The 24,648-nt window shown below is 36.4% G+C and overlaps 1 protein-coding gene across 1 annotated transcript in view; it reads right to left on the bottom strand.

Moving 5' to 3' along the window:
* The window catches only part of trim44 (tripartite motif containing 44), a 48,126-nt gene extending 24,124 nt beyond the window's left edge, over positions 1-24,002 (bottom strand). Inside the window, exons 1-5 of the mRNA XM_014469971.2 lie at positions 23,780-24,002; positions 21,256-21,860; positions 18,211-18,288; positions 7,992-8,288; positions 1,915-1,937 (exon numbers count right to left, since the gene is read on the bottom strand). Coding sequence (XP_014325457.1) covers positions 1,915-1,937; positions 7,992-8,288; positions 18,211-18,288; positions 21,256-21,846 — 989 coding nt within the window. The 5' untranslated portion in view covers positions 21,847-21,860; positions 23,780-24,002. The remainder of the gene's footprint in view (positions 1-1,914; positions 1,938-7,991; positions 8,289-18,210; positions 18,289-21,255; positions 21,861-23,779) is intronic.
* Between the last annotated feature and the right edge of the window lie 646 nt (positions 24,003-24,648).

The raw sequence follows: 24,648 nt of genomic DNA, 5'->3' as shown, positions 1-24,648 counted from the left end.
CTGCCATCTGCTCCATTGCTTAGGGGTCATAATACAGGCTGACCAATCAATAACATATTACACATTGGAACCACGCTGCACCACTGGTCACGACTTTCCTTGGTTATTAAAATCAAGGCACATTAAACTCCACAGAGAGGAAATAAGGAACATTTTCCCACAAGGAAGCAGCAAGACCACAAAAATGTCAAGTCAAAAATCCAATTTCTATTTTCTAAGAAAAAGCATATTGCCCATCAAAAAGTATATTTTACCATAAATGGGTAGTTTTCACTTCAAAGTCTAGAGGAGAATAGGGCTTTTTTCTTTAACAACAGATGGTCTAACATTTTCTCAAGGCCTTTTGTGCTTGTGAATGTGTGTTGTCTGTATCTGGAGCAGTTTTGGATGAAAGCCCATAAAGAAATCTAATTGGGTAAAAACCTTTACCTACTTTACTTTGACTATAAACTCTGCTGTCAGGGTTTATGCTCCAAGTAAATAAGGCAAAGGTTTTCACCTTTCCTGATCAATGACCATGAGAACTGTAAAGTGATCTCTATTTCAGATTGCTTTACATATAGAAAATGTAAAATACTCCTGAGTGTACATTACCATAAATAGTTTTCACTTTGAAATCTACCTACCATAACTAGGTAATTGTTTATTTACAAGTAGTTATGTTATAAAAGTAGTTTAATGTTATAAAAGACACATTTAACATACAATGAACTGCCAAAATATACAAAACCCTAGAAATGCTTCCACATTAGCAAAATCTTCAATTGCTGGTATTCTAATAGTGAATACAAAGTCACATTCCTGTAAGTGGAGGGAAATATTATAGTTTACATAATTTTGTTCATTTGGATTATGTCCCTGCTTTAAATATAATTGTTCTGTTGAGGAAATAATTTTAGCCAACTTTCAAGTCTTTCACAGTCTATAACAATTGTTTTTCAGAGTTGCCATGTATTTTGCTTGATCCATATTTTCATCAATGGTTTAGCTTTATAGCCATGCTTGCATATCACACTTTTCAGTTTTTTTCATATGTAAAAAATTTTTTAAATCATGCATGGCACTTTGTGTTGGTCTTTCACATAAAATTCCAATTAAATATATTTATGTTTGTGGTTGCAATGTGACAAAATATGGACCAGTTCAAGGGGTATGAATACTTTTGCAAGTCACTGTATCTAGGGGTCAGTGTAAAGGGGGTTGAATACAAATGTATGTCACACATTAAAGATTAATATTTGTAAATAATTTCATTGTAAATAGTTTTCATTCCACTTCACAATTACACACTACAAAAAAAACTTTTTTCCCTTTAGTTGTAGTCACACAGTATGGGAATATACTCACAGTGCATTAATACTTTTGCAAGGTACCGGGGAAATAAAGGCAGACCCTAAACACATAAAACACCTGCTGAGCTGCAAAAACTGATTTATGAAAGAAACAAAAATGAAAAAGCAAGAAGAAGAAGAAAAAGGTGTGAAGAATGTGAAGAAACAAAGACTCTACCCTGGTAATTACACAGCAACTTCTTGCATGTACACAATACAACTACGCATAAGTCAAATTTCTGCCTGCCAGCCACTGTTTCGCAGCCCTTTCATCTTATTGGGCAGATTGTCACCACTACTGCACAATTGTGACTTGCATGTGATCAGAAAGGTTTGGGGGTGAGGCAGGCCTGATGTGACTGCAGGGAGCTTGTCAGATGTTTGAAGGCAGAGCTGGCAGGTGGGATTGTTTGAGGAAGCATAAAAAAATGTGTGTTTCTCTGGGTTGTGTTATGCAACAGGAATACTAGTCAGTTTCATGGTGAAAGTTGCATCAAAAACTCAAACACAGAGGGGTCCACTTTCTGCAACACCTACTATTGTGCTATAAGAAAGTGAGCATGAATCACACTGGTATTCTTACCTTGGCCTGGCTTCAATGTCGTGCTGAAAACAATGAGAAGAAAAGAAAGAAAGGGAGGGGGAGAGACAACGAGACATAAAAGATTATTGCTCGTGTTGGAATCAACAAAACAATTTTATAAAGCCAGATAACACAAGTTATATTAACAGCTGGTGTGCCTTTAATTCAGACCAATTAATTTCCACTTTCAGTCACCACTTGTGCTCATGTTTATTTATGAGGTTTTATAGGAACTATCTGGAGCAAAGCACCAGTAAGCTGCAGAAATTATTCATGGGCTAGCTATTACTTTTTCTTTGAGTGGGAAACTATTTAATAATTTTCATTTTTTAACCATCAGCTTATACGTATTTAAGACAGTCATTTTTTTTTTTATGAAAGAAAGGTGGGTTATTACACTGTAACAATGACGTTTTACCTTTTTACCATTATAATGAGTAAACATTGAAAAAAACAAACATCTCTCATTGCAATCTCAATAAAGAAAAGATCAATACAATAAAGAAGAGTGATAGCTACGTTGATTTATCTCCACTTCTTCCATGAATCATTTACATTTACTCTAGATGCAAGCACCCCTGCCAGTAAAACCCAACAAGCTGAAAATTGTGGCACTTTGATACTATTGTAAGAACCTTTGCAACTATAAGTGTAGATAAACGGATTAATATATCTTAATTACCTATTTTCTGTGTTATTCAATAGGTTTAAATGAGCTCGGTCACTGGGAGCAGCCATGAAAAGGACAATCAAGACTAAAGAGTCGGAAGTCAAACGATTCAGTCTGAGTGTGCTCTTTCAGTGGCTGCGACAAGGAAAACCAGCCTTGAATATATTAATAGTTCAGTTCTAAATATTCATTAAGTAGAAAAAATGTGCATCGTCAGAAAAGTCAGAAGACTAACAAAACACAAACTAAGTTTTCCCTTTTTTGGCAACCTGTCTAGATTGTAAAAGTGTTGAGTGTTTAGATTCCTGGACATAATTACATTTGGAAGGAGCTGCATAGAACCTTTTCTATAATACAATTTCAAATATGAAGTGACACCAGTGCATGTTACACTGAATGAAGCAGACACAAAGGAATATTACAGTGATTTACAGAAATATACAGTTTAACGAAATATGGCATGCACACCTGGACGTTTTCATGGTATTAGAAACTGTCAGTGATAGTGTATCTTTTTATCACTGTAATTTCACAATAACCTGCCAGAATTGCGTAAATCTGCTAGGAAATCTGTAGGATCACCAGAAGAGGACAGTGAGTGGACTACAAGTTTTCAGAAAGAAACAGGTAACAATTGTCAAGTCAAGATGTTGAATGCTGACAGATCTGAACCAAAGATGAATCCATGCAGACTTTCAAACAGTACTTCAACAAAATATTCGTTTTAAGGCTGTACATCCTTAAACTAAACTACAACCAGACTATTATTTTACCAGCTTTTTATTTTATTATTTTTATTTATATTATTTAAAGGTTTATATAAATCCCTGTAAACCCGAGAAGGAGAAGCTCTACATGCAACAGTATCAAGTATGAAGTTACAAATTCACTGCTTACATGTGTTCAGAGCCTGAGATTTTTTTTATAGCGTGTCTTCATGTAATGTATTCAAATCATATGTATGCAAATATCTTACCATGGATTTAAAAGTCAGACATTACTTATTGCCCAGTGGCATGGTATGGTCGGGTGCTTTCTGTATAGTCATAAATGAAGAGTCTAATGAGCACATGCAATTTTTGTACAAATGTGGCCTTTGGCACTTTTTAATAAAAACATGTTGAGACAGTGTTTTAATAATGGCTGAAGACAGACCGAGTCTCTTAATATATTCTGTCTCTGGTTTCTACAAATTTGTCCATTTTCAGATGCATATTGACCTCCCTTATTGTAAATCTATGTACAGTGGTATATTAGCATCTTATCTACTCATAATGATATATTTGTTCAACCTAAAGCAGGATTGATTGTTGTAATTATGTTACTTATTTTCCATTAGGCTGTTAAACAGAAGACATTTGTGAGGTTATATATGTTTTACATTACAGTTGATAGATTCAGCAAGTTGGTCAACCGATGTCAGCAGTATTTGAGCCTAATATGTAAACATTTCTGGCTTCAGAACAAGTACTTCAATGAGACAAAAGCACCGTCTCTCTTGGAGACAATCTTTCTGAAAAGTAAAAAAAAAAAAAGACAAATCAAATTACAACACAAATAATAATAAAAATGCTAATTAATCTGTGCAATCCTTCACAAGTAATAATAATAACAAGTCTCATCCTTACAGAGTCCCATCTCAGGTGACTACGCTTTCTGTTGCTAACTTTAGTAATAACAAATACAAGAGGACAAACAGGAGAAACTCTGGAACTCTCAATTAGGGCCACTAATGAACCTGGCCCACCATGGATTCACCTCTCAATGAAAAAGCAATCTGCATATCAGCTATTACCATTACTACAGCCTTTTTAGCCATGCATAGCATCTCCAGGGAACCCTCACGCCTCCTGTCTTGACTGGGGTGACTAAAATGTAGTGAATGACAAATGGACCAACGGGAGTTTTTAATTTTGCATCTATAAGTACTAAAAACCCTCTCTGCAATTTTGAAACGAGACATGCAGGAGTGAGGTGCTTAAGAATTTGATGAGTGTGAGGACATGACTTGCTCTTCTGCCAAAGCTCACATCTTCCAAAAGCTCTATGTTATATAAAACAGACATTGTTTTATGACAAACAGACATGTCCCTATGCAGACATTGGGATTTAAATGGCTCTTTGGCACGAAAAGAACATTTTAGGGCATATTTAATGATTTTACAACTTTTCATTTTCAAATGTGTCCAGGCTTATAGTTTATGACAGTTATATTCATTTCCAGGGTCCCAATTGAGAAATAGTAAAGGCACATGAAAGAAAAGCAGCTGAGAATTCAGCAGAAAGAGGATGAGGAGTGATGATTCCAAAATTGTACATAAACACACAACGCCCCACAAAAGACAGAAGTAATGAAGGCAAAAATTGTAGCTAAAATGTAGTTTATGAAGTAAAGAGTTTTATGGTGATTCATAAAGTAAGCAGAAGGAAGTCAGGAGAAATGCAGTTGCTTAAAAATCTAATAAACCTGCACCCTCTCTGTAATTCACTTCAGTGGCAGTGACTGGGAACACTCTGACAGATCTGGTTCTGTCTCACCAGAATAGTCTCATATTTGCAAGCCAAGCAGTGATAGTTTCACCTTTCTTCACATAATCTGTCTTGTGATGGTTTACCTGGACAACAGTAATGTAGCTGTTAAAATGTTATTCAGTGGATACTACCATGTCTCTCAATCTTTGGAAGCTTTTCTACTTAATTTCCCCAAAACATTTTTTAGCCCCCCCCCCCCCAAAAAAAAAATCACTTCATGCTAATCACTAACACTTTTGGGGGATGGAAAGAAAGTAAAAACAAATATTTAGGCAGCAGGTGAAGTTAACATTCTTTATCATTTGTCTTACAGCGGACATGTAAAGAAAAAACACTTATGAACTATATTGATATATATATGAACCATTCACTCTCTACTTATCACTTCTGTGCAGCGGCATAAACTATGCAGTGCCCTCAACTTTGTCATATTAAATGATCCACTAGGGAAGCAACATTATCATCTATAGATGGTGGAGCCTTATTGCTTTAGAGTCACGCAAAACACCATTTGTTTTAAAAAGGTAAGCCGAGAGATTTCTTGTCCACTTTGAAAACCATTAGATTGCCATTTATTTATGTCTAATCCTTTCCCATTTTAATGGCTCTAAAACATGATATTTGCTCCTTAAACAAAGAAAGGAAAGAAAGAAACAATAGAAGGACTGCAATAAAATTGATTATATGCTTATGGCTCTTCTGGCATTTTCCTTAAGAAATGACATGCATAATGTGATTGGAATTATAGCGGTTCACTCTGCGCCTGCAAGAATCTCCACATTTTTAATCAAAACCACCCCAGTTGCTGTCACTGAAGCCATCAGGGTTTTTTTGTTTTCTCCTGTGCACAGAAGAGAACTGATTTTTAGCATCAGCTGCATTCTGTGACTGAAATACAGGAGATAAACAAAATTCATCAGCTGTTTCTGCATTCAGTCACTATCATTAAACCTTAGCAAACCTGAGATGCTGAAATCAATGCATGTTTATGTCATCACCTGCTCTCCATGCGTTTGAAAAATTATTTGATGTGCTTTCGAGGCGTGCTTTGTATTTGCTTCTGTTCCCCATCATTCTTGCACAGTTTAATCGTATGTGTTTTATCTTTTGAAGAATACTGGCTAATCTGACATTTCCATTTTAAAGGCTTATGTCTGGTTTACAGTTTGTGGAGAAGCCTCTATGTTTGCTCACTTGAAGTCTTCTCTGGAGAGTGTCCTTCACTTTGCCAGACGCTAAGGAGTGTATTTTTGTCTCTCTATAATAAAAAGAATCCTGTGATCATCCGTCACTGTTCTGTGGACATCCAAGCCTTTGTATGTCTTCCAAGTTTTTTTTTGTTTTTTTTTTTTCAAAAAAGTACAAAACTACTGATTTGACCATTTCTAATGTCTCTGCTTTCTCTCCAATGGATCTGTTCTTCTTCTGAAGCCTAAAAATAGCTTATTTTCTATACTGAGAGTGCAGTCTGTAAGTCCAATGCCACAATATTAGTCAGCTTCAAAACATTAGCTAGTTATGTTGTTTGTTTTAGTGGCCAATACATAACTGTTGGTATAGAAATATTAGGATATCTGCAAATGTCAACATAAAACTGAACTAAATTAAACCCCTAAAACACAAATTCTGTCAGCTTTAATATTTTCATGCAACTATCTCTTATGTATGTTTTTATAAATATATATAATATCTAGAATAAATAACTGAGCTAGTTTGACCTTTCAAGGCAACAAATCTGTATATCGCTGCAGCTTCTACACTAACAAAATAATAATAAAAAAAAAATAAGACCTTGGATCATTGCTTAACGGCTAGAAGAATAAATCCTGATGAATTGTAAGAATAAGAGCTAAATCTAATCCAAATTATGAATAGCTGAGATGTCACCAAAATTACCCCTGAAATATAAAATAAACAAAATCTGTGCTACCTTTAAATAAGTGCTATTTAAAACCTCTAAAGGACATTTTGCAGCCTAGTGCTCTGCAGCAGATATTTTGAAGCTTCATATGTATTAGATAAAGTGTTTTGTTAAGGTGGAAATATCAGTAATATGCTAACAAATTATATTTCATATTGTTACTGACAAGTGAGTTAGAAATTAAACAATAAATAAGACAAGCTGTTATCCTAGTACTGGATGTCCTACTACACTTTCAATTTAAAATTATACAAATCATCTACAGCTTTACAAAAGCATTGAATCATTTCATTTACAGAAAAAGAATGTTCATTTCTTTTCCAATTATTAAAATTTGTAGCCTGTCACAAACATAGTGCAGAAAGTGTGTATGAGAAGTTGTCTGTTAAGCAGGTGATTTAAAACATGCTTAACAGAGTCCAGCTAATAAACCAATATCAGAATTTTTATACTTGTGTTAATCTACCAACAAAAGATGTACAAAAATTGTATAATCTGCACGAGCTGCACTTTAAAACTACATAATGTAGAACATTTTTGACAATTCCTTTGCTTAAGTCTTTGTATCAAAATTAAAATGATAAATAAATAAATAGCATTACCATGGCATGTTACAGTGCTTGGAGCAGTTGGGATAACCTATTCTTCAATTTTAAAGTAAAGCAATGAAATCCTGTTATAGGTTTCATTTTAGAATTTTGTATGAAAACCATAAAGCTTCGATAACTATACAAGGTTTTCATGTCATAACAAAGTCATAATGACCAATACAAAATTGGAATTAACTGAAATTAGATTTTACAAAATTGAAGCATGCTGAATGTTGGGTTATGAGGGATCCTGTAACAGTTATACTTGTACGTCTTGTACAGAATTCTGCAGTAACTGTGCTTTGTAGTATTGAGTAAATTCACAAAAACAATGAGAGTGAATAAGAGAGAAAGATCTTCTCACCAGTAATCTGTGGACTGGTCCAGGCCTCGCTGCCAGGACCTCTGCCACTGCTGCAGGACCTACTGCCTGAGCCTCAGCCTGTTCCAGCAGGCACAGCTGGTGTGTGATGTTATCCATCTCCTCCTGCAGCTTTTCAGTTTCTAGGGTGATCTCAGCAATTTTTTCTGCAGCCGATGCTGTGAGGAAAGCTTCTTTGAGGTCTACGAGGTGAAGGGTTCGCCTCTCCTCCAGTCGAACCAACCTGCGGAGCTCATCAAACTGGCCGCTGACATATTCTTCCAGTTCCTCTGTAGACATCTAGTAGAAAATATGACAGAGAGGAGGAAATAGAAACAAACAAAAGTATTACACCCCCAAACTTTAATGTATTTTATTACAATTTTACAATATAAACAAACAAAAGAAAGAATTCCCACAGCATGATGGTGTCAGCACCAAGTTTGCCAATGACGTCATGGATACACAGAATTAGAATTTGTCCACTTAATATTTTGCATGTAAGCTAAAGAGTAACATTTGGATTTTATCTGATCAGATCATCTTCATCAGATTGGTTGTATCCTCAAATAGATAGTCTGCAAACAAGATGCCTTATGCGATTATTTTTTTGTGACTTTAATGTAAATAATTTACAAGATGTAGGGGTATATGAATAGTTTTCAAGGCACTGCAAGTCAGTGACTGATTGAGGAATACTGTAGCGGAACATAGCAAAATAAGAGATCAAAGAAAGTGAAAAAAACAATGCCTTTGTCTTTTTCAAAAAGAAATTCTACAATTCAACAGGTTTCTTTCATGCACGAACTATTTGTTAGCAAGACACAGAATCACTGGGGCAAACTCCATGGATCCCATAAGTAAACAGAGAACTAAGATGCTTCTTTTACATCAGAAACCATCTGTTTTGCTTTCAAGATGGTTGACTTGCTCACCGAGAAACCTTTTTAATTTCTCACCGAGCTCTCCGTAGACTCTTTAGATCCGACTCATTACATTAAAGCACCTCAATAAGCAGACTCCTCCTTGCAGTCCTTTCTACTGAAATGACTCCACCTTTAAGAAAAAAGAAGCTGTCATGGCGTAAAATATTCCAAGCTCCCTTGCCATGTTCTCTTCTCTTTAATATGTTCTAATTGTTTCAATCTGCAAACATCAGCTGCTCTATCTCCCCTTTTCCCTGGAGCTGAATTTAACTCTCTTCCTCTCCATTCACTCGGTCTTGTTTCCCTTCAGCCTCCCTCTCTTCAGTGAAGCAAAGAATCATTGTCTTCACAAAGTCTGGCAGAGTGAATGCCCCCAAGGGCCCAAAGTTTTATTATGCATTTGCCATTTCTTCACAAGCAATCAGATTCTCCAAATTGCCCATTAAACCAAGCGCAATAGGTAACACTTTTAAATTACTCTTTCTATGAGGATAGAAAAACATGCTCATCATTCATTCTGAATAAGACAGAAGGAGAGAGTTAGCATCCAATAGGAGAGCAATGAGTTTTTCTCTGTCAGCCCCAAAGAAATTAACAACCTGAATATATGTTTGAGAGATGAGGAACAAAAGCCAAGAAATTACGTTGGACAACGCTTCAATGCTTGTCTGGACGCATCTTTAACTCTGAAAGACTGGAGAGGCAGCCATAAGATTTAAAGTTACAGCATTCTCGTTAATCACAACCACTCGGGTATAATACAGTTAATGAAATTAACAAAATACAAGGGTTAATTTTAATAGAAATAACAGCTGCAGGCTCTCTGAGAGTACAGTATATACTAATAATTTACATGACATTTACTACTAGAATTTTGTATTGGAACAGCTGCTATTAGTTTGTCACTTTCAAACCCCTACTGTCAGCTTATTATATCAGCAAAACTCTTTTTCCAAGCTTAATTTGTATGCAAGATAGTAACAATGGGAAGTTTTGAATTTAAGCAGGATCTAACACAGAATGGTTCAAAAATGAAATATCCATTGAACTCCTTCTTATTGATGTTGGAAGTTTGAGAAAAATGAACAAACTAGTTTGAGAGAAAATCCAGCACTAAGTCATACACCTACTTGTTACAACCAAGGTATGAGGAATACAATCTCTAAATAAACAAGTCACATCTTGAATCAGGTGGGCTAAAAACCCAGAACACACTGGGAGTGGGGCTCTTGCCAACTGAGAAAGGAAAGATGAGGTTACAATTAACAAGGCTCACCAAAATATTATGATAATGAACTGGACAACATAATTTGATAAGAATCACTTTACTCTACTCCAGTACACAGTCACCAGATCTAAGTCCAACAGAGAAACTTTAGGATGTGGCGTAATCGGAGCTCTCCGCTGAGACTGGATGTGTTATTCACAAATGTGCAGCAAGTATATAATTCTCATGTCAATAAATGAGAAAAATCTCAGAGGAATGTTTCCAACATCTTACTGAATCAATGTCATCAAGAATTAAGATAGATCTGAGGGGAAAAAGGGTCCAATCTGCTACTAGCAAGATACACCCAATAACGAGGTAGGTGGGAATATAGTTAGAGCAGGAATGTCCAAGTTAATTCTTCAAGAGCAACCATCTAGTAATTTTTTGATACTGGGCTTCAGCAGGGCTGAATGGTTGCTGGTGAAGGAATTCAGCTATTTGATTTAGGTGCGTTGGAGCAGTACAGCATCTAAAAGTTGCAGGATAATAGCTCTCAAAAACTGGACTTGGGCATCATCTACTAAATGATATTTAGATGTTTTATGCTAATTACACTACTAATGCTACTGTGTGGAGACAAAAGTACATCCAAGTCTATATTTACCAAAAGTTGTGGAAGTAAATTAGTGTTCCATCATCCTACAAACAATACAAGAATAGACAGAGTTGTCTCAGAGCAGGAAATGTGTAAACTGTATATCACAACAAATTTTCAACCAATTGAAGATAATATACCACTAATCACGGTCTGACTTTTTTTGTTAAAATAATGCATTTTAAATCCTGCCCATTGTCTATGAAATCCTAAAAGGTCTTTGGGAGAAATACATCTCATAGTTACTTGTGAGGTTTGAACAAAATGCACCCAGAGGATCAAATATAAACTAGAAGAGGCAGAGGTAATTTTAGTGCTTCTCAAACTTGGATTAAACTACCCAAATGCAAACAGTATAATATAAAACAGCTCAACTGAAAAGTTACAGAACACAGAATCTGTGGTCAGGCTAATGCAGGGTAATGCAGTGAGAATGCTTGTGTTTCGAATTGCAATCTTAAGTCACTGCACAAAAGGGAGACTTGGCTGGCAAGAGGGGACTTCTAAATCCATCAATAAGCTGCTGGCAGATTAGGCCTCTAAACCCTTACACCCACGCAACATTTCTTCTGACCCCTCTCCACTGTATACAATATATTTACTTTATTAACGTTATATTCTAGCTGAAGACTTGATAATCACATTCTGTTCTTCAGATTTGTTCCAAGTATAACAATATTTGTAAAATATTTCTCAATTTTAGACATGTAAATGAATGTAACCATCAAGAATTATCTTGATAGCTACCAAGTGTGAATACATTTGAAATGGAAAAATATATACATGTGCCTTTTAACGTTAAGCTAAAAGCAAGAAGTCAGACTTCAGTTACTGAACATTTGGGCAGTTGGAATCTGGGATCCGTTTACAGCTACGTATGGACGTATGGACTCACCAGTGGATGAAGAAGATGGAAGAAATTCCAGAGTTATAAATACCATTTCGCATTGACTGTTCTTGACTGACTCAACTGAACATGTTCTATGTAAACGTATGCTGAAGACTGTCTTAATATGACGATTGTTCTGTTAATAATGTTTTGTTGAGAAAACAATAAAACACTTAAATGAAAATCCGACTTTAACAAGAGGTGAAGCATTTGCAACATTAAATGCTTTTATTTATTAGGAAATTTAATTTTCATATACAAACTACTCCGTAATTTGTGTTGAGACATTAAAAAAAAAAAATCAGATGCTTTTAGTACAATCTCTCAACACAAATAGGACTGCACTGGCTCCAACACAAAACTTTCCATCCTGTCTCTATCAAGATTTACACATGTACCATTACAGCATCTCGCAGGACCTACAGAAAGCCCTTTACTCTTTAAACGAGTCCACATGGTCAGCATGGCGGATGTACACTGTGATCCTGGATGTTTGTGTTTGTGGAGTTTGCCAACAGACCTTTAGCTCTGGAAAAAAAAAACTGGCCGCAAGGAAAGAGCATTCATGCATGCTAATTTTCATTAGCGTTGCTGCAAGCTGAGGCCACAAAATGAGGCCTCAGGAGGAACAGCGGCACAATGCTTACGCAGGGAGGGTTGCTGTAAGGACGCAAGAGCAGCAAGCGAGTACAAGCCCTGGCAGGACATCAGGCTGATTGTTTAGGAAAGTGGGGACATGACGAAAAGGGAAAAATTAAGATTTATTTTATGCTCTTGCTGCAGACATGTATGTGGCAAAGTAAACAACTTCTTGTGGCTAAAAACTCTCTAAAACAGTTTGTTTCATGGTTTATAAAAACTTTTCCAGTGCTCTTATATGACACTTTAAATTACTATAACACAGCAACTCGACTGAAAACTTTAGAAGTTTAAATTCTGACCAGATACAAAGAATATGCTGTAGTCAAAAGTTAAGAAGAAGCAGAACTACTGGAATTCAAAAAAAGAACAGTATGAAAATAACACTACTCATGTTTCTTTTGACAAAAAATGCAAGGAGCCTCATGAAATTAGCCTCAGCCGTCAAAGTCACATGTTTCACATTGCTTCAAAGAAACAAAGCTTTAGAAATTTTAGATACATATGCACATTTTTTAAAGGTTTATTTAAAATATTCCATATGTAAATTAAATACACTAAAATGCTTGGGCAAAGAATGCCTGTTTTAATGGTTTTTACAAAGTATTAAATTACTATGGGGGAAAATTTGCAAAGTGAGAGTTTATTTAAAATCTTTGGTCTTCCAAAATTACAGCCAACGGTGCTGCTTATTCAGTCCTCCTTTTGGTGTGATGTCTTTTTAAAAAGGCCTAAAAAGCATTAATAATTCAGTAGGAGTAAATGGTTTTGAACTGTCCTTGCCCTTGGCAATAGTGGACGTGTTCCAACACAGCAGTGCACTCTTACTTTCACACTCTTTTATCTCCCCTCAGAATTAGATTTTCCAATTTAGCTTCTTACAAAACAAAGCAATAAATATAGTGTTTATTTGAAAAACAATAACTCTGACACAATCACAGAAGTCATCTATTTCTAAGAAAGAAAGAAAAATAAGATAGCATGAGATCTTATAATAGTTTCAATGCTCTGCAACTTTTTTATTGCTTTTGAGTGAAACAATGTCAGCCAAGGAACCTTCCTGGTAATGCCATAAAGTAACTGAATTAAAATGCAGAGATAGAATAGAAGTGACAGCCTTAAAGAGCAATTGAATTGGAGAGAAAGAACAGAACAAAGATAAAGGATAGGGAAGAATTTTTTTTTATTCCTCCACTGCCTGCCTCTCAGCCTTGAGTCTCTAAGACAGCTTTAATGTGCTTGCTTCTCTTGTAGATCATATAAGACAGTGAAAATGGATTTAGCCAATAAACACACATACGCATTTGTGACAGGCAGTGCTGTGCTCTGCTGATGTATCATATCACAGAGATTCAGCTGTAGGGAGCAGCTTTACAATATGTGTGTGCCATCCCCCATACCTTAAAGTGAAGAAACAAAAAGTAAGTTGAAGATAAAGCTAGTTAGTGTCTGCCACAAGCACATAAATGTTCTCTTTTCGCTCACTGAATGTAGATAATGCTTAATAATTTAGAAAATCTGCCTTCAGTGTAAGCCTTCTGATATGATAAATGTATTAGATTTCACTTTGAACTGAAAGTATGACTTTTAAAACATAATTCACCGCATGTCTATGGAAAGAACATACAGAGTCTTGCTAGCATGTTGATACCCTTCAACAATTTCAAATTTTGTCAGCTTACTACCACAGACTTTAATTTTCTTTATTTGGATATTGCGCAACAAAATCCAAATGACAAAGAAAATGAAAAATATAATTGTGGATTAGAATGTATGTTTCATATGTGTAGATGTATAGGAGATTATGACATTCAAGTATATTCAGCTCCCTTTACTCCACTACACTTAAAGACTGTCTTCATCTGTTGGTAAAACTTGTTGATCACTATAGCTTTATTTCTGTGAAATCCAGCAGTTCAATAAGACCTTGAAGGTAATTAGAGAAAATGGTAAACAAATGATGTGTGCAGTGTGAATAGAGCATGGCACAACTGAAAACAAGACTAGCTTGTCCAACTAACCACACAGGCTGAGAAACGACAACATTATCCAGACAAGCAGCCAACAGGCCTATGATAAGTCTAATATAGTTTTGTTAGTTGTGGGGAAATTTAATGAAGCTACATACAGTGCAATCCTGGAAGAACACCCATTAGAGTCTGCTAAAGACTCAGGATATTCACCTTTCACCAGCACAACACGCCCAAGCATGCAACCAGAGAAAAATGGCTCCAAATCCAGACCTGACTCTATTAAAGAATATGTTGCAAGACTTGAAAACTGCTGTTGAGAAGATCTCCCTCCAGACTGATTGAGAGAAAAGAAACATAATGGGCAAAATTTCAAGAGGGATACAGCTGGAGGAGACTTACCCGAAAGAATTTGCGACTATACCTGTTTCTGAAAGGTACTAACTTAGTGGAGCTGTACAGAAATTGAAACATTTAAGAATTTTATAATCAAAAAGCTTGAAAACTATGAAAACTTGATTTTCCATTTCAGTTACACCCTATTTTGTGATGACGTATCACTTAACATACACTTAGGTTTGTGGTTATAATGTGTTAAAATATGAAGACGTTTACAGAGTATGAAAAATAATATTTTTGCAAAGCACTGATATAAAGCAGACTGGATTTAAGAAGCAAACTGATAGTAAGGGTTAAATCTTTTCCAACCAGACAACCACTCTGGCTTCTTCCTCCTTAAAGTGTTTCAGGATGTCAATACTATGCAATTTAGCCTCCTCGAGATGCACTTTGTGTGTCTGTCTCTGTGTTGCTCACATACTTAGACATAACCTTCCTTACCAGAAGCAGTCTCTCTGAAGGCTGCCTGTCACGCATAATAATAAACACTGACATTTGAGGGAGCAGAAAGGACACGTCGACAAATCCACATAATGGTCTCTAACGCAATGCCCGGTGAGTGAGCAGGTAAGTGCTTTTCCCCAACACACTGCTCCCCTGCACTGAAACAGCAAAATGCACAACCTCCAGGAAATCCTATAGCTAGAGCTGGTATATCAATATGATAATGTATATGAACTGTAAAGGAGGGATAAAGTGTAAGAGGGAGCAACCTACAAGAAAGAGTGTTATCTCCCACAGGTGAGGGAAATTAACCTTTTACATTATGCCGCTGTGCCTGGGTCACACCTCATAGTATTCAGCTGTGCTCGGGTATGCCACTGCTCTCCTTTAGAGGTTTTGACAGAGGTGAAAATGTGGGCATGGTTGAAAGAGCAGGAGATGTTGCTACTTCTGCTTTCAGTGGTAATTTGCTGAGACCAGAGCCGCACGTTTCTGATGTTGCTTTTCATTCTTCTGCCCTTCAATGCATAACACTCTAACTCTAGGCGGTCAGGTTTTATTTTCAGTGACACAACAAGCCTCCACTATACGGCATCTGTAATGGAAATACAGAAACTATTTTCAAGGTTGACTTGCTATGAAAATTCACCTTAAGTAGTTTTTTTTTTTTTTCTCTCCTTTAACATGAGCAGAAATTCACTAGTTGCACTGTTCTTCAGAGAGTAATCTGGAGGGGTTTTAACAGGAATGCAGAAAAAATTTTCCATACAGACAAAAACTATCAAGAGACAAAAACAAAACAAAGAACCACAGCAGAATTAAGCAACCATCAAGATTAAATATTGACTATATATGGGTCAGAATTCCTTTGAGAGCGACCATACCTGAAATATCTATACATTGAAAAGCTGCTTAAAACTTTACTCAGACACAGTAGCTCTCAAATCTGTAAGCAACCCTGTTAAAAATGTATGGTCTTATGATGGAATAAATATGTTTTTCCAGCATTATTTTTTTATGTGGCAATTATCCTGTAGTATTCAACAGAGAATTGACACAGCTGTTGGAGAAAAAAATATTAATTTATTAAGCAAGAATTACACATGAATTACACAGTAATAGAAGAACTTTTTTTAAAACTTCAGTCTTCGTAAAAGGCTACCAGCAGGCCACATATTGACTTATTCATATCTGCCCCCTCCATCTTTCAAACATTGTCTTAATCTGGCAGATTATGAGGCCATCTCTTGCCCTCAGCTGTCTTCAGGTGACCCCACAGATTTTCTGCCATATTTATTTCTGAACTCTGGCTAAGCCATTCCAAACCTTAGATTTTCCTCTCATGAAGTCATTTTTATGTGGATGTGTTTAGGTGCCTGAACAATAAAGCAAGTGGAATGGCTGCAGTCCCATTTTCAATAGTGGAGGTACAAACTTATGTTTCTATATCCCTCATTTCATATCCCAAAGAAATCTGATCACTCAGTGCAGTTCAAGAGATTCAGTCTGTTACCTGTCATCATAACTTTTGATTTATTTTAATTATTATTTTAAATCTCCAACACCCACAAATATTTGTTTTTCAGATCTGCAATACACATATGACATTGTATAAATAGGGTGTGCAAACATTTGGGGGTCACTATTCTGTAAGAAAATGCAACTTTTTTCCCCCTCCATCAACTGCTGAGGTTCAAAATCAGTTTAAAGACAGCTTGGGGGCATTTAGTATTCCACGTTTCATATGTCAAAGCCTGAACAATATTCACTTTGAAAGAAAATAAAAAAATAAAAGTGAAAAGACAGCCCTTGACTTAGCACAAATGTGCTGACACAAAGAAGTGATATCAGCAAAAGCCTACAGATGTCCACACTCATGTCATGCTACAAGCTGAATTTTATCTGCAGAATCCGTAACAACAGACTTGTGAATGAGGCAGCATAACATTCTGGACTGCTGTGCCTCTGCAACCCTAAAGCTGTGATGTTTAATGCCGAAGCCTCTAGACTACAAATGAATAACTTCGTGGCCTTCTGATACAAGGAGTTTAGAAATAAATTTGCTTTTTATTATTATATAAAATATCTTCTGTGAGGTTGCAGAAAAATATTAAGTGTTAACATGTATCATGTTTGTTGCAAAATAGACACATCTGATAATAGCGTTTTCTTTATAAAGGTGGTTTGTTGTTTTTGACGTTGACATGAGGTTATCCAGGGTTTTCAACATCTTGCAGCATCATGCCCGAGTCATTCTCATGAAACCATAAATATAGTAGTACAGCATTGATTAAAAACATTGACTAATTTTGTGAAATAGCACAATAAAGACATTTATTCAATAACACAAATAATGGTGTTAAGGTAGAAGTAAATGTCTTTGCATTTTTATTTTGCTTTTCTGTAGAATTTCTCATTATTGTCTAAATACGAGTTATGTTAGAATTAAAACATAATGGAATTAAATATCTTGAGGAAAATGTAAAGGACTGCGTGTTTTCAAAGTTTGGAAATTGTGCTCAATGAAGCAGCAATGGATGCCAATTTAGTTTGGAGAATATGAAAGAAATTCTCATAAATCAGTTGAACAAATAGGCCATCAAAGCAGGAAAAATCAAATCAACAATATTCTAGGTAGTTCAGTAGAGTAGTACATTATATTCACATTCCATCACTTCTGCGTAAGGCAAGGTTATTTATATACAACCAATCATACACAAGTTAACTGAAAGTGACTCATTTATGTGGTTAATCTTTTCACAATAAAACATAATTTTAATACATAAATGTTCATACATGAGCTTAATTGCCATTGTCATATTTTAATAAAACTATTCCAGGGTTAATAGAGTTAATAGTAAGAAGTAAATCTTATTACAATTTTCAGTAACACAAAGTTCTAAAGAAACATCTAACATGAATCCCTATATCCAGATGTAGATCATATAACTTTTCTTGTGCTGCTTTGAAGATTTTGGTTAAATATAGCAGTTTGGAGCACCTCTCCTGAGAGGTGCTCTTTAGCAAATCCTGATATCAACTAAACTGTGTTAGTATTTTACTTGGAGTTCAGGAAAGGTTTGCACTCACCTCAGGGTTAGTCCACTTGGTCTTGACGTTTTCAGCCATCTGCTGTGTGTAGCCCAGCAGGTCGTGACCCTGCCTGCTCTGCAGATAGAGAATGTCAACAAGCAGTAAATACAACAGTGTAAGATACTACATAAACACAGTAGGTGAACACAAATATTATGGTATAAAAATCCAACAATATATAAATTGATGCAAAACAGTATTTTTTATAGGGCACACCGATTTTGGTAATAGCACTTTACTTCTGAGTGATGGGGGTTTTTTTGTTAATTTTTGCCACACAAAATAAATTGTGTGTGACATCAATGCATCCTTGGCTGCAACTTTACATATAAAGCTTAATATCTTAAAATCATGCAATAAACGGAATCATGTAACGGGTCTGCCATCATCACTCATCAGTAGAAATTGTTGCAAGTAAGAATGAACACTGAGGTAGGTCTAGACTAAATGAAACGTCTTTGGACCACATGTGTGACCTTCTTTGGTGCTCATTAATCTGAATGGTTTTAAGTGTAAACCAGTGAGCTGGGTACTTTACCTTTCTTTTCCAGATGTACAGCCACATGACAAAACAGAAGAAAATTAAATAGAATGGCTTTATATGATTTTATTTTTTTTTTTACTTTTGCCACATTTCCTAAGGCTATTGCAGTGTTCACAACTGAAAACTTTTACTGTTTAAGCAGTAATCCAAAGATAACACAATGATTGACTCCACTAGACACTTTTTAATTGATTCTCTTTGTAAACCTAACAACTTGCTACAAGATCTGCAGCATCTGGTTGTTACTGTCTAGACAATATCAGTGATGTCTTTTGTAAAATATAAAAAGAAAACCACAGTGATGCTAGCATTTATTCATCCAGCACATCAGTCACCCTTAATGGAATCTTACCTAAAGAGCACACTGCTCAAGTCAGGCACTTTAATCCTAAATACATGACAGATGTGGCTTTTGAGACTAAATGGTTCCTTTTATTTTAGGCCCAGACGACACAAAGGATTTCTATATAAAATCTGCAAAGGTACAACTATTTATTTTTATCCATTCAAACTAATTTGAGAAGTCAGCATTTCAATGTTTATGGCTGAGTTTCTCAAAATGTATACTTTGCAATTGTGTTTCATCTCATTGACAAATGTTTGTGACTATGCAGTGTCTGTGTTTCACTACAATGCAAAGCTGATGTTAAATAGAAAATAACTTGAGCTTACACTAAAATCTTTTTCAACCTCAAATGGTACAAACGTTGTTTTCTAAAAGGAAAAAGATAGAAAAAAATGGTGACTCATATAAGCTTTTTTTTATTTAAATTGTATAAAACAGCCTTCTCTAAGAGACTTAAGTGTCTGAACTTCTTCCAGATAATACAGAGAACCTTTGTTCTCATAAGTTCAATCTTCTGTGAAGTACTCTTCAGAAAGAACTTATTATTTAGTGCTTTATTCTACTTATCTGTTGGCAATTAATTAGATGTGATCAGTTCAAGCATTTTTCTTTATTTCTGTATATTTACACAGCTTGAAAGAAACAACAATCTGTTGCTGGCATTGAATTCAGAATAAGGGGCCTCTTGAAATATCCATAGGCACTTGTTAACAGAAAGAAAAAAAAATTGAAGAAATGGGTTTTTTTTCCCTCCAAAGTAAAGAGGAAAAAATGTTAATTCATTCTAGGGCTGAAACGATTCTGCGAGTGATTCAAGTACCTCGATTATTAAAATTCCTCAAGGGAAATTTATCTGCCGGGTTATTAGTTTCATTGCGCGGAGCTCTCACTTCCCCCTGAGTTGTTGACGAAAGCTAAGTGTTAGCAGCTTAACGTCCGGTTTTCAAGTTCGGCCTGGGAGGATTTTATTGATTGATGATAATGTCTGGGTCTTTGTCGTTTTTTGGGGGACCAATAAGCATCCTTAAAATGACTGGCACGATGCCTGGAGTACGGCAGTCTTTTCTCCTCCCGGAGCTGCTGCCTGGTGGCGGTGAAGACCAAATGTCGGGGAAGAGCGCTGCAGGTGTATTTATACAGGTGAGAACTGCAGGTGGCTGCACATTAGATAATTAACGCAAGTGTAGCTTTACGGATGAACCAGAAACTTTACTTCATATCATCCCGGTTGCAACAAATGGGTGGCAGAGCGCATTGTGACGGCACATAGCTGGTAGATGTTTCTGTGTGAACGAAGGTGTCAAATCCCGTCGCTAACATGAACACAAAAGCTATAAATGGCTGGGCAAGGTGAGAGTTCATCTATTAAATTGACTGAAGATGAATGTATAAACAAAAAGCTGGAGCACTGACATTTTTTTAATAAGTGTATTTGTCTACCTCTTTATTATTGAATTGAATATACTGTTATGTTAGATTTACCAATGATTTACTTTATCTTTTTTTTATCCGATTACCTCAATTAATTGTAAGAATAATCGATGGATTACTCGATTACTAAAATATTCGTTTACAACAGCCCTAATTCATACAACCATTTGGAACGTAAACTAAAAGAGTTAAATATGTATGCATAAGAAAACATAATAAATGATTAGAAATATCTAAACTAATGGTAATGTTATGCTGTACTGAGCAACAGTTAAATCACAGAGACCATTAAATATCAAAGGAAAAACATTGCAGAAAGACAAAAAAATATATTTATCCACATTTGATGTGAAGCAAAATTGACAGTGATGCAGTTTCATTTACATTTAATGGTTTTCAGGGAATGTACTTATATCGCAGTGCAGTTGGATCAATTTAATAATGAAGTCATGCGGGTGACCATGAAATGTTGTGTTTATAATATTAAACTAAGCGCTTACAAAGCTCCGTTGAGCTGCCTCTAAAGAGTGAAAGGCCTACAGCTAGTGGGATACTTGATAATGAATGCAAAGCAGATAGGTGATGGTCTGAATACACGATGCTGCAGGGCTGCAGATATTGTACAGCATGCCATAAGTGATTAGATCCAACACATTGCATGTAATAAATCATACTCTGCTAGTCCTCCATGTATGAACCTGTCATGTTGTTTGCTCCTTACCTTCTGCCACACATAGGCCTCGTGCAGAGTGATGATCTCATGATCCCTGTGCTCGCCCTGCACAGCGCAAACCACGCAGATGATTTGCTCGTCTGGTTTACAGTACAGGGAGCCTTCCTGGCCGTGCTCTTTGCAGCGCAGTCTCTCCACTGTCACCGTGTCCCTCTTCCCTGCCTCTCCAGCAGCCACAGCCTCAGCCGCTTCCCCATCTTTTCCTTCATTCTGGGCATTTTTTTCTTTGTCTGCATCCACACCCTCACCACCTTCTGCCAGATCCTGATTTTCACTCACTTGAGCTGCTCTCTTTTCACCAGATCCATTCTCAGCTGCACCTTCGACTCTTGAGTCACTGTCTGTGTCCAGACCACAGGCCTGAACACCTTCATCGTTATAAGGCATTAAGTTGTGCCGTGTGCTGCTGGAATGTCTGTCAGCGTGAATCGGGCAGAAGGCAAAGCTGCAGATGTGGCACACGTGCGTCGCTGGTTGGGCTTCGTCAGGCTCACACGCATCACAGGAACCATCCATCTGTGGCAAATCATCTTGACTCAGCCCCGTGGCTCCCTCCAGGGATTCGTCTTTGTGATCCATCGTGACTGGAATATCTGCGCATCACATAAATAAGTCATACCAGAAACAAATAGCATGGGACATGGTATATAACTAAGATCTTCTGGGAGTGATTGCTATCTTTAAATGAGGGAAAAGTCCAAGATTCACAACTATAATCCCTAACATACAACAATCAGGCATAACATTATGACCACTGACGGGTAAAATAACACCCATTATCTCTTCATCAAGGTCCCTGTTTTGGGATAAAATATATAAGACAACAGGTAAAGATTTTCTCACTGATGTTGATGTGTTAAAGCAGAAAAATAGAAACACGGAAAAAACTGAACAAGTTTGACAATGGCCAGATGTGATGGCTAATGACTGGGTTGGAGAATCTGCCAAACTTCATCTCTCATGGGGTTCTGTAGTGGTCACCAGCTATAAAAAGTGGTCCTAAAAAGGAAAATTGGGGAACCAGTGACAGGGTCTCAGACATCCCAGTCTGACTGGCTCATGTATGAAGCGATTGTAGATCTGATCCAATAGAAAATATGTTACAGCTCACATTGCTGTAGAAGCTTATTTTGGTTCTGCTCGATGGGCATCAGAATACACAATGCGTCGCACTTTGTTGTTTATGGGTTGTATAGTTGGAGTGAAAACAGAATTCCCTGATGGCTGTGCCCTCTTTCAGCCCTTCAACTCTTTCTGCCAGATATTGTACAGCATCCTATAAGTGCATAAGAAACTTATGCAGTCTAGAAATGGTTTAAGAACTTGACTACCAAATTCAAAAACTGGAATATCACCATAATGTTAAGAACTTTGTGTTTCAGTGCTCATCACCTGTGTCTTCATGGACCCATTGACTTACATGTAAGTGTTTTGAGGTTGATAGTAAAGGGGTTAAATAAGGCTGGCAAATTCTTATGACGGTACTATTTTTAAGATTATACGTTTTGTTTGTTTTTTTTTACTTCAAAAGGCAATGCAGTTTCTTTCCAGTGCCAGGGCTATTTCCAAAAACGTAATCTGAAATGTATTAAGATCTTTGTCTATTTGGATAAGGTTCCTCAACAGTGGAAATGGACATTGTTGGGGAACTGCATCAACAGGTAAATCTCAGAAATCTCTTCCTTTAGTACACAACCAAGTACAGTGTAGGAAAACAAGCACCTCTAGGGCACTTATCGGATAGTTTGGGGTTAGCCTTGTAAATTTTCTATAGCTTTAAATATAGCTGATGAAGAATATTAAAGTAGACAAGACACATTTGTATTGTCTTTAATCTAAGAAATTAGAGTAAAAAAATCAATCAGAAAGCAATAAAACAACTGACATCACATGTCGTCATTATATAAAATCAACAAATTGCTACTTTGACTGCAAAAATGTGGACATACATAATAGGACACAGGTGGTCGTGACATTATGTCTGATTAGTGGCATGCTTCTGCAGCACATTAAGGACAGCAAAGCTCTGCAGAAAAAAAACTAAAATGTAAACCTTGCACACAAGAAAATACATTGTCCAAGTCCTATTAAACGGTATGCTGCTTCTGCAGCTACTGAAATACCTTTTTCACTCTCTCCTTATTTACTAACTCAAAGTGCTGAGTATGTGTAGTCTCAGCGGGGCCAAATATCTCTTGCTCTCCCAAGGCCCTGACCTTTATGTGTTTTTCTTTTTTTTTAGGTGTGTGTGTGTGTGTATTTATGTCTCTTCGAACTGAAAGGAGGAGGAAGACAAACATGCAGTATATTGTTCACCTGTGTCCCTCCTTACTTTCTCTTTTTGAGCTGTTGTTTGTGTACTATCCATCAAGGCTGACTCAGAATAGCAAAATAAAAATACTTGAATACAAGGGGGGGAAATTCTCCTCTTTGCTTCTACCACTTCTTTCTGACACACAAGATACAAATCGTTCCCCTTTCTTTTACACTGCACAGTAGCACTGTTACTTACTTGTCCGTGTCTTCCTCTCACTTGTCTCTCTTTGTACATGGGCTGCTTTACGATAATAATGTGTCTATTAAGGAGTTAGCTTAAGCGCTAACTTCCTTAGCCTAATCGTTCTTATAATTCTGTCACGGAGCGGCTACCTGATACATTTCTCTTTAAACAACAGAGGTAAGGCTACGGTTCCAGTCCAACAGCATTTACTTCCTTATTTTCATGAGCTGCTCTCTGCTTCTTTTATTGTTCATTTTCACTCACAGCTTTCGGAGTGAGTGAAGAAAACAGAGACACACAGAGGCCAGGCGGAGGAAAGACAGTTTACAACGAGCTGAGAAATAGAGAACCAGGGGCAGGTAGACATAAAGCTAATAATTAGCTATACGCCTGGTATTTAGTTTAAAAATATTATCATTTAGATAAGTTTGCTTCTCATAGGGAATGAGACAGACATCTGTCAAAATGGAAAGTTTTTTTTTTTTTTCCATTTTTGTGTCTGTCTGATGACATCATTGTAGAATATTAAATCAGATGTTACGATCAATTACATGAGCAGCCTTTAAAAATTACTGGAGTAATTTCATGGACGGCTACTTTTTACTTTTACTTGAGTAAAAATATGTTGAAGCTCTTAGATACTCTACCCACTTGTGTCCACAAGCAATTAAATGGTTTTATCTCTGGTTATGAGCTCCTGGTCTGTAGGAAGGTGTCCTTGCCATCATGTTAATTGTTAGCTACCTTTGCAGGTTCTCTACAACATTCAAGTCAGGACTATGGCTGGGCTGCTTTTAAACATTACTACTATTACTAATATGTTAGTAAAATAAAATGGTTACCTTAAACCTAAATCTGCTGTGGGTAGACTTCCAATATAG

The sequence above is a fragment of the Xiphophorus maculatus genome, chromosome 2, assembly GCF_002775205.1.
Source record: "Xiphophorus maculatus strain JP 163 A chromosome 2, X_maculatus-5.0-male, whole genome shotgun sequence".
Classification (NCBI taxonomy): domain Eukaryota; kingdom Metazoa; phylum Chordata; class Actinopteri; order Cyprinodontiformes; family Poeciliidae; genus Xiphophorus; species Xiphophorus maculatus.
This window is presented reverse-complemented; position numbering and strand designations above follow the sequence as displayed.